The 10392-nt window shown below is 41.4% G+C and overlaps 2 protein-coding genes across 11 annotated transcripts in view; one reads left to right on the plus strand and one right to left on the minus strand.

Moving 5' to 3' along the window:
• LOC122561108 (kinase non-catalytic C-lobe domain-containing protein 1) overlaps nt 1-10392 on the minus strand; it is a 351506-nt gene that overhangs the window by 78898 nt on the left and 262216 nt on the right. Inside the window, exon 31 of one of the 7 annotated variants that reach the window (XR_006314908.1) lies at nt 9264-9347. The exons of the other annotated variants lie outside the window; for them this stretch is intronic. The gene's annotated coding sequence lies outside the window, so the exon portion shown is untranslated. Of the gene's footprint in view, nt 1-9263; nt 9348-10392 lie in introns of those variants that run through there. 7 annotated transcript variants of the gene reach the window in all.
• On the plus strand, nt 271-10078 carry LOC122561110 (homeobox protein vex1-like). Of its 4 annotated transcripts, none has more exons than XM_043712549.1 (5): nt 271-580; nt 3651-3736; nt 3864-4148; nt 4645-4835; nt 9061-10078. In XM_043712549.1, the coding sequence occupies exons 2-5, from the start codon at nt 3718-3720 to the stop codon at nt 9349-9351; spliced, it is 786 nt and encodes a 261-aa protein (XP_043568484.1). In that variant the 5' UTR covers nt 271-580; nt 3651-3717; the 3' UTR covers nt 9352-10078. The 4 variants fall into 4 exon arrangements, with proteins under 4 accessions (XP_043568484.1, XP_043568482.1, XP_043568483.1 ...); XM_043712547.1 differs by lacking the exon at nt 271-580 and adding an exon at nt 602-1928; XM_043712548.1 differs by lacking the exon at nt 271-580 and adding an exon at nt 602-1430.

Below are 10392 nucleotides of genomic sequence, written 5' to 3' on the forward strand. Positions count from 1 at the left end.
AGTCAAATCCCTCGAACTCAGCACCGCCTTCCTAACCTGCAATCTTCTTCTTGACCTCTCCGCCCCCACCCCACTCCAGCCTATCACTCTCACCTTGACCTCCTTCCACCTATCGCAATTCCAACGCCCCTCCCCCAAGTCCCTCCTCCCTACCTTTTATCTTAGCCTGCTGGACACACTTTCCTCATTCCTGAAGGTCTTATGCCCGAAACGTCAATTCTCCTGTTCCTTGGATGCTACCTGACCTGCTGCGCTTTTCCAGCAATACATTTTCAGCTCAGTATTTGTAATTGCAGCCAGTTATAAAATAAGAAAGCGCATTATATTCTGTAAAATGTCGAACATTAATTCCATCCCATTTAAGAACACACCATTTGGAAATATCTGACATCCCACTTCATTGTGAATCTGATGCTCTTTAATACCAGTGGTCTCGAAATGGAAGTAAGGGTCATCTCTGCCCTTCCTGAAAGCGCACTTGTTAAATTCAAAAGCAATAAAAGTCAGTAGGCTCTATGTATAATCAACCATGACACAGGCCCCGCTGTGAGACAGTGAGCTCTTAATTCAACAGTACCAAGTAAGTACAAGTTTATCGCCAACAAAAGTGTTTGCAGAAGCGAGGTCATGAAATGAGACATAATCGTGTCAGATCGTTAGAAAACTGCTGCTTTGTGAGGATTGTGTTTGGTAGAAAAAAAAAGTTTTAGAAAGGATACGAGGATAAAGCCGACAAGTACAGGCCTGTCAGCCTAACATCCGTAAAGGGGAACCTTTTTGATGTAGTCATGTGGGGGGAAGTAATTGGCAATTGAAATGTATGGATTAATGAATGAAAGTCAGCTCGGATCTGTTAAAGGTACATGGTCTTTGGCTAACTGAATCGAAAGCTTTGATGAATAATGGAGTGGGTTATGAGATCAGTGCGGTTGAAATGAATATGAACCTTCAAAAGGTGTATGACAAAGCACCATGTAAGGAATTAGGAGATTAAAGGGAGCAGCACAGTTTTTTTCAGATTAGAGGGAATCACGCGATAATGTTGTCGAAGGAACATAATTGGAAGTACTGTTCTGCTATTAATGATCTGGATATAAGTCAGGGCTCAATTACGATATTTCTAATTGACAGAAGACCTGGAAAGGTAGTTATCAGAAACAAGCAGTGAAATAACCCTGGGAATGATTTAAACAGACTGCGAAATTGACATACATATGGCGGATGATGCTTAATAAGGAGCATTGTGAGGTAATTTACAGCAAGCTATAAAACAGTGGGGCAAACGTAGATCCATTCGGCCCATCCAGTCTGCTCTACCACTCAATGAAATCATAACGAATTTAATGGCCTTCCACGTCACTTTCCTGCTTTTTCCCCATAGCCTTGACTCCTTCACTGATTTAAAGCCTGCCTCTCTCAGCCTTCATGAGGTACCGCTCTCTGTGGCAAAGAATTCCACAGATTCCCTACCCTCGAGCAGAAAAAATATCTCTTCCCCACCCCCGTCTTCAATCAGTCATTTATTTATTTAGTCACGATAAATTCACTTGTTCCATGTCAAAATGAATTCAGAAATGAGAGGCGGACAAACGAAATGAATGCAGAAACGGAGGTTTAAAGGTGTCTGTACAAGCTGGCAGCTGGCAGAGCAAGTTGTTAAAAGGCCCGGGTGATAAGGGGTGCTACCCTTCTGAAAGAAGTATCTTTGGAATTATATAATAAATGTAGTCAAAGATCACATGTCATAATTTAAAATGGAGCAGATGTCCTGAGGATTTAACTAATATGGCTTCCACGGCGTGGCCCGGGATTGGGTGGTTTTCTGCAGCGGTAGGGAATGTGGTTCCTGTCTCCTGCTCGACTTTTAACAAAGATGGCCTTTGTCTTACTTTTTAAAATATGATTCCTGTTACTAATACAGCACTGTGGTAAGGTGCCTTTTCACTTTTTTTGTCAAAATACGACGGACAATACATTACTATTTCATGCTTAAAATTCATCACACCACACGTGCGATGTTGAGAAGGTGTTTCCTTTGACCACCTTTTCGATCCTCAATTTTTTAAAAACGTAATGTTTCTTTAGATCTTCTCCAGGCCCCTTCCCTCCCCTTCTCTGCAATTTTGTCCCGTCCCAGTTCTCTGTGGCCCCAGGCCATCCTATGGCCCACTATTCATGACCAGGCTTTTTCTGAACTCTGAAGTTCTTTCCCTAAACCTCAATCTTCTGGTTTGAAACACAGTTTATAATCTGCCTCTTTCATGGATTTTTAGATATCTCTTTTAGTGCCATAACACTTGTATGAAATGCATGGAAAGAGCTTTCTTCTCAATGAGAGGTAATAAGATAAATGTAGAACTCATCTGACCAGACAGGGGAAAACTACACCCACAATGCATGTCAGGATGCGAACCAGTCAGCACCGCCTTAAAGTAATTGATAGAGGAATAACCAGTGACATTAGGGAAAACATTTTCAAGCAGGGAGTGGTTACAGAGTGGAATGCACTTACTGAGTGTGGTGGAGGCAGGGACATCCTGAGTTTCAAAAGGAATATGTTGGATTGTTGTATAAAAAGGACGAATGTGCATGGTTACAGGGACAAGAAGGGGGTGGCGCTGGGTGAGATGATCACTCCCAGCCCCAGAGTCAACACTCTGGACGAATGGCCTCCTTAACAATTCAGCGACTGTGTGAGGTTGCTGGTTGCCAATCTGATCCTGCTTCTGACAAATCTATCCGTAAAAAATTATAAAACTGTGATCTTTCCCGACACGTTTAAATCAAGAGCTGGCGCCAAGTACACGAATTGCATTGTGTTCATAGCTGATTCGGGGAAGAACAATCACTTATTCAATTCCAATTATCATTTAAATTGCGATATCCCCACAAACGAGAACGCAGACAGTATTATCCCGCTTCGTCTGTAAAGGACAGGCATTTGTTCATCAAAATCAGATCTCAGTAAATGACAGCAAAGATCCATCCTTCCATTCCAGGCGTGATTAAATCTTGCCAGTCGAGAGTATGGCGCTGGAGTGGCACAGCAGGTCAGGAGAATCGACGTTTCAGGCAAAACCCTCTTGCCAAGAGAGTCTGTCTCCACAATTTAAAACAGAAACAAATTAGGCCACGTATATAAATATTTACTAATACAACAAGGCGAAGCAAGACTTTATAACCCGCTGTCCCCTTTAATGGTTTCGATATTAAGTATCATAAAGGTAGCACTCGCATGAAGCGGTGCCAGTCAAATGCAAAGTTTTTACTGGAATGTTCTAAATGTTTTTTAATGAAATCTTCTGGTCCTGAGATAGCCGCTTCCAACCTTGGAAGAATGGACCGAATGGTCTCACTCAGTGCCCTCATGTTTCTGGGGCTGGCATTGCAGATGCCCCTTTCGAACCAAGCCAACAAATAGAAATCTGTGACAAAGAATAAATAGATTGATCCGATTTCGCAATTACTGCCCCCGTTTGAATCCAGGATCTCTTATCCCAACCCCAGCCCATTGCTGTAACCGGGTTGTAATTAGTGCTGTCAGATAATCATATCTGTCTTGGCCTTAGTGGTTGGATTTGCAGTATTTACCTTGAGTTAATTCATCACCGACACTTATCGGTATATTGATAATGTCATTTTATTTCTAGTTGAACTTGGCGCCACATCTCGATATCCTCAATTTATCACGTCGTGTATTCATGGTTCTTCTGTCGGATGTTGCAAGGGTCTGCTGGTGAGTCAAGCTCTTGTTTATTGGAATCCTTGCTTTGATGTAGAGGCGAATTTACTCATTAGTGTAACACAAAGTCCCATAAATACTCGCTGTTTGTGACACCGCCGCCGCTCTCTGCTGTGCTCAGGGCTGAGGATGCTGGAGATCCCCTACTCTGTGGAGTGGCTGGCTCAGAGCAGTCAAAGACTGGATGGGCCTGGGCAACATGTCAGCCTGAACCAGAACCTGGACAGACAATCTGCCGGCAGCAAGCAAGCGCTCACTGTTCAGCAAGAGACAGAGGACGGTGAGCTATGCAGAGCCGACACAGCGCACAGCAAAGACAGAAGGATTCCCAAGAAAGAGAGAGAAAGCTCAGTAAGAAGCAAGAAGCAATGGGGCAAAACTCCACAGGGAGCTTTGGAATCCCCCGGTAAGTAATGATAATGAATAACAAGCAACTCCTTAATGAACTATAGCTCCAACTTAAATCTCCTTTCCCGGCCTTAAACTTTTTTTAGTCTCAAATTACTACAGTTGCTGGAATCTGTATTGAAACAGACCAGGCTGGAGAGCCCAGCAGGTCAGTCAGCATCCATGGAGATAAAGCAAGCTAATGTTTCGAACCTAGCTCTTCATCAGGGCTGAAGTTCACTCAAACGTATTTGTTTCCCTCCTAGTTATTTTTCTGTCTTTATCCAACTTTGTTTCGCGTTTCCCCCGTGTGTGAAGCTTTATACAATTGCTTCGTTCAGAAAAGCTAAACGTATGAGGTCGCCTGAATTATGGGGCTGAAATCGGAACCAGCTCATTTCAAAGACTGGAGCACGTTACAGCAGAGGGTTGACGTTTTGCATTTTACTGGAGAAGGCCTAGCAATTGGTTTGCACCAACCTTCAGTGATCTGCATGTTTGCCTTCTCTATACAGTGAGCTGCGGAGTTAGTGCCTCCCTGGACAGGGACTCCAGAACCGAGGGATGGGCTGATCGCCGGAGGCTTCGCACTGTCTTCACCGGGGAACAACTGCGCGTTCTCGAGTTGAGTTTCCAGTGTCAGCAATACCCGGGATCCGAGCAGAGGCGGAACCTAGCTGGAGAGCTTCATCTATCCGAGACACAGGTGAGAATTTCCCCTTCTCTAATTCGGCCCAACAACAAACCATGCCCCCTCTAAAAATGGCGACCTCAATGAACGGGAAGATTATTCATCGCCAGCTTCTGTCTTTGGCGTCTTATCATCAACCCTGGGGAAAAAAAAAATCATCTTATGCTGCCAGCTAACTTGGCCAAGGCTGGGAATGCTTGTCCAGCTACCCAGGGAACAAACACATATTTCACTCTGCTGTCAAATATCTCAATGAAAGTATTGAGCATGTGAGAACTCTCAAAATATTTCCATACAATAATAGGGAAGCATTTTCCAACCACTTACACTTACCCACACACAGCAAGTTCCTTGTTCTTTATGCCACTGACAAATGACAGAATAGACTTCTGTTGAAAGGTCATTACCAATCTAAATCATCCACTCTATTTCTCTTTACGTGGTCCAGGCAACCCATATTCAAGTCCCATCTATTAGTATGTCATATTCAAATAGATTGATTCAAAGTAATTATTTCTCTCCACAAACCTGCTGAGCATTTCCATCATTTTCAGTTTCAGATCATATTTCCAGCATATATAGTATCTCGCTTTTACTAATTCAGTTCGTTTGGTCTTTTCCACACTAAAACAGCCCATATCCTATCAATAGATCAGTAACAGGAATTTTTTAAAAATGTCAAAAACTTTAGTAGCGCAATGGGAATGAGATAAAACCAGTTGCTTTTTTTTAAACTGCAAAAATACACTTTATTCATAAACATTATGTGCATAATTTGGGGCAGTATTATGGCTCAATAGTTTGCACTGCTGCCTCATAGTGCCAGGGACCCAGGCTCGATTCCATTTTTGGGCAACTGTATTGGCGTGGAATTTGCACATTTTCCCCATGTCTTTCCTCCAGGTATTCTGGTTTTCTCCCACAGTCCAAATGTGTGCAGGTTAGGTGAATTGGCCATGGCAAATTGGCCCATAGTTTCAAGGAATGTATAGGTTGGGTGGATTAGCCATGGGGAATAAAGGGTTGCAGGGATTGGGGATGGTGGTGGTGAGGAATACTTTTCAGAGGGTCAGTGTGGACTTGATGGGCTGAATGGCCTGCTTCCACACTATAGGGGTTCAATGATTCTATGATATAAAAGGTCCTAAAATGGTTCTATATAGTCTTTACAGAGAGAAAAAAAACAGTGAAATCTGATATCCCTCAGATCATCTCCACAGTTACAAAACAGAGGCATTTCCATTCATGCACGAAACTACTTATATTCATTTTGAGATAAAGAGAGTGCCTGAGAACTGAACTGTTATACTTATACAGAAATACGACACGGTGGCACACTGGTTAGCACTGCTGCCTCACAGTGCCAGAGATCCAGGTTCAATTCCCGCCTCAGGCGACTGACTGTGTGGAGTTTGCGCGTTCTCCCCGTGTCTGCGTGGGTCTTCTCCGGGTGATCCGGTTTCCTCCCGCAGTCCAAAGATGTGCAGGTCAGGTGAATTGGCCATGCTAAATTGCCCATAGTGTTAGATGAAGGGATAAATGTAGGGGTATGAGTGGGTTGCGCTTCGGCGGGTCGGTGTGGACTTGTTGGGCTGAAGGGCCTGTTTCCACACTGTAATGTGATGTAATCTAATCTAATGGTGGCCTTTCCACACTGCACCTTGGTGGCTTTTCTTGATTTCAAAAATATAATACTTTATTCATAAAATTCTTTACATGCATACATAATCACTAGAGCAGTTCGACTCTGGATAGTTTTTACATATTGGGAACAAACGAGCATTTTGTACTTATACAAGATTATATTTACGTACATTTGGGGCAGTGGGAGTGTCTGATAACTGAATGGACCCCCACTGTACTTTGGCAGAAAGTCACTTTGATGGTCTTTCCCCACTGTGTGCCTTGGTGTCAGCTGCCCCAAGAATAGTTTTTGATTTAGCCAGAATTGACAAATTCTTACAGACTTCCAATATATATCTGTTAAAGCCTAATGTCCGTCATCATAACTGATTGCAGAATCCACTCCTCAGTCCTCCCAAATATAAGAATTTCATTATTCCCATAACTGCTGCATCGTGTGGCCAGATTTTCAAAAGTCAAAATTGGTTCACATTGAAAAGCCCTTGGAAGCCAAGACTGTGACAGTTGAGTCACCAATTTGGGAGGGTCTAGTTGTGATCATGTGATGGTCTGTTGATTGTATGAGATGGTAAACAGTCATGTTGAAACCACCTCAAATGTTACTGCATCTAGTCAGAGACTGTAAACCCTATTGGAGAGTTAATGGGGCAAGTAAAGCTTTTGTTTTATCTTTTGGCTCAATATCCAGTCTATGAAAATGTTGCAGTGCTGTATCTGAAAATACTACTTAGAAAACAGCCCTCCAATGTTCGCAGACTCTGTTACCACCATGCCAGAGCCTCTATAGGGCAGAATCTTTCTGTCATACTGACATTTCAAAGATTTTCCAACCTTCTGCCTGCATTGTTACATATGGAATGTCAAATTCAAACATGCTTCACCGTATTTTCAAATTAAATTTCCAATTATAAAGGTACAGTCTAAATGGGTACAATGTTTTATGGCTACATTCACAATATACACTATTTGCAAATGTTTCCAACTCATAGAGTCAGAGAATTCCTCCAGTTATTACATATAAACAGACATGTTTATGAGATACTAACACTTCCACAATAATCTGTAGTAAAAAATTCATTTGAATTATTTAATTGTCATAAATTAATGATCTCCAAATATATTAAAACTACATGGGTTGGCATTCTATTTGACCCTGAACTGAACTTCAAGCATCTATCCCATAAAGCATCAAGCTAATTTGTCCATGTCCATTCATTTACCCTATTTTCAACTCTGCCCCAGGACATTCAGTGCTGAAAAACTTCTCTAATACTTAATTATCTTTGGTATGGACTATCTCAATGATTTCCTGGCCAGCCTCCCAATTGGCAAATTCCACAAACCTGAGCTTATCCAACGCTCTACTGCCTGATCCTAACTAGCACAAAGTTTCCTTTTTCTTGTTGACCTACAATGGCTCCCAGCCTACTAATACCCCAGTTTTAAAATTTTCAACCTTGTTTTCAAATCCATCCTCATAATGTCCCCCAGACCTCTCCACACCCCACCCTACTCACCCACTGGTTTCACTATTTCTAATCTCAGTATCAATGACATTGGAACATTCTAATTCTTGCACATCTTCAGTTTTCATCATTCCAATATTGGTGGCTCTGCCATTGTCCTTCTGTGCCATAAGATCTAAAATTCCCACTCTAAAAGTCTCCAGTTGTTTATCTCTCTGCTGTTAAGAGAGTGTAAATTCCTTTTTTTTTGACTAAGCTTTTAATAATCTGTGCTAAATGGCTTGATGCCCAATTTTGTTTGACAATACACTTGTGAAGCAGCTTGGACTGTTTTACTACATTATATCTAATATAAGGTAACTTCCAGTTATTAAGGCAGCATGTCATCTAGCTCACAATGTGAAATTCCATTGGAGATCTTGCTAATGTTTATCATAAGACAGGGTTCTACTCCTCTCAGTGTATATTGCGGTAACAAGTTTCAGCAGGGAAACAATCAGAATCTCTGGGCAATAGAGGCAGAAATAATTCAGTTTGGAATTGTTCAGCGACCTTTGCTAGAAAATGTTCATCAGTGTTAACTTTGTGTAAAGTAGGAGCAGACTTTGTTGCATGCTTCCTAAATATTGAACAACATGGCAATATTTACTGTCAAAACTCACACAGCAAAGAGGGACAATTTGAGTGAGTTGGTGGGACAAGTTGGAAACCATGGAGTCATAGCCCTGTGAATCAATTGGAGTAGATTGGTTTTCTTTGATTTATTCATGGAATGGCAAGATCAGCATTTGTGACCACACCTAATTGTACTTGAAAAGGTGATAGTGAGCCACCATTCCATATGATCTAAGAATTTCTGGCAAGGATGATTTGCATGATTAAAGAAAAAAGGGAATTGTGTTTGCTAGCAGGGTGGTAATATTCTAATGTTACAGAATAAGGACATTTTTCATGGCCAATGATATTTTGCAGTTTTTGATGTCAGAGTCTGTATGCTGAGTACAAAAGGCATATCCAAGTAGAAAAAGCATAAGGGTGTGCAGGAAGGAAAATTTATCCAGGTACTTAAGATAGCTTGAAACCATTTGGTTCAATTATTTGTGGTGATGCTGTTTCATATTCTTTTTCAGGTCAAAACCTGGTTTCAAAATCGTCGAATGAAACTCAAACAGCAGCTTCAAGATGCTCGGGCTGAGGCATTTAAGTCCAGATTGTTTCTTCAGTATTTCTCCAATCCCTATGTCTCTATTCAAAGTTTGTATCCCATGACAGATTCCAGCATTGTTGCTCATTTCACTGAATTTGGACCTCACCACACACAGACTTCTACCCCTTTATGTTCTCTTGACCATCGGCCAAACTTACAGCAGAACAGTGCAAAAGCTACTCCTTGTCGATTCCACCCATATCTGCGTATCTAATAAAGAAATAAATTTATGGCAACATAAGATGCATATCAAAAATAATAACTATAGATGATCTTTCATCAGGCAACATATTATAGTATATTTATTTTTTACATCTATTTTTGCAATCGTTTGTGGGACATTATTGCAGTTGTACACACTAAATCATGAAGTCTTGAAAATCTTTCATCAGTAATCAGTCCTGAACAATCAAGCCTAAATCAGGTTGTGCTGACAGTAAAGCATTGATTTGCGTTCTTGTAATATACATTCCTTTTTATTGAAACTTGTTGAATCATTTGATAGATAATACGGAAGTTTTCAAAGGAGTGATCACAAGAATACATTGGAAGTTATATGGTAGACTAACTGTTTCTGAAAGATAGAGTTTCCAGCTTAGAATATTATATACACAGGACAAAATATTTATAATTATTACTGTGGTTTGCTTCAACCAGCTTGTGACTCCAGAACTACTTCCTTTGGATTTTGTCTCCAGAATTCTCTAGACCTAACTCCAAACTGAGATACAAATTTGTAGAAACAGATAAGGTCTTTAAACGACAAATGCTCCTGCATATTGTGGGTGGATCTGCTTTTCTGAATGGTCATTAGACAGTAGCAAGGAACAGTAACTCTATTCATTCATTTCTTTTTCTTGCAAACTTATAATACTACCTCTCCTGAGATTTGTGACTCAGCCTAAAAATAAAAAAAAGTGCTGTGGTTCTGTTCGCCGAGCTGGAAGTTTTTGTTGCAAACGTTTCGTTCCCTGTCTAGGTGACATCCTCAGTGCTTGGGAGCCTCCTGTGAAGCGCTTCTGTGGTGTTTCCTCCGGCATTTATAGTGGCCTGTCTCTGCCGCTTCCGGTTGTCAGTTCCAGCTGTCCGCTGTAGGGACCGGTATATTGGGTCCAGGTCGATGTGTTTGTTGATGGAGTTTGTGGATGAATGCCATGCCTCTAGGAATTCCCTGGCTGTTCTCTGTCTGGCTTGCCCTATGATAGTAGTGTTGTCCCAGTCGAATTCACATTCAACAACCAGATATACGAACAAA

Source organism: Chiloscyllium plagiosum, chromosome 22, assembly GCF_004010195.1.
Source record: "Chiloscyllium plagiosum isolate BGI_BamShark_2017 chromosome 22, ASM401019v2, whole genome shotgun sequence".
Classification (NCBI taxonomy): domain Eukaryota; kingdom Metazoa; phylum Chordata; class Chondrichthyes; order Orectolobiformes; family Hemiscylliidae; genus Chiloscyllium; species Chiloscyllium plagiosum.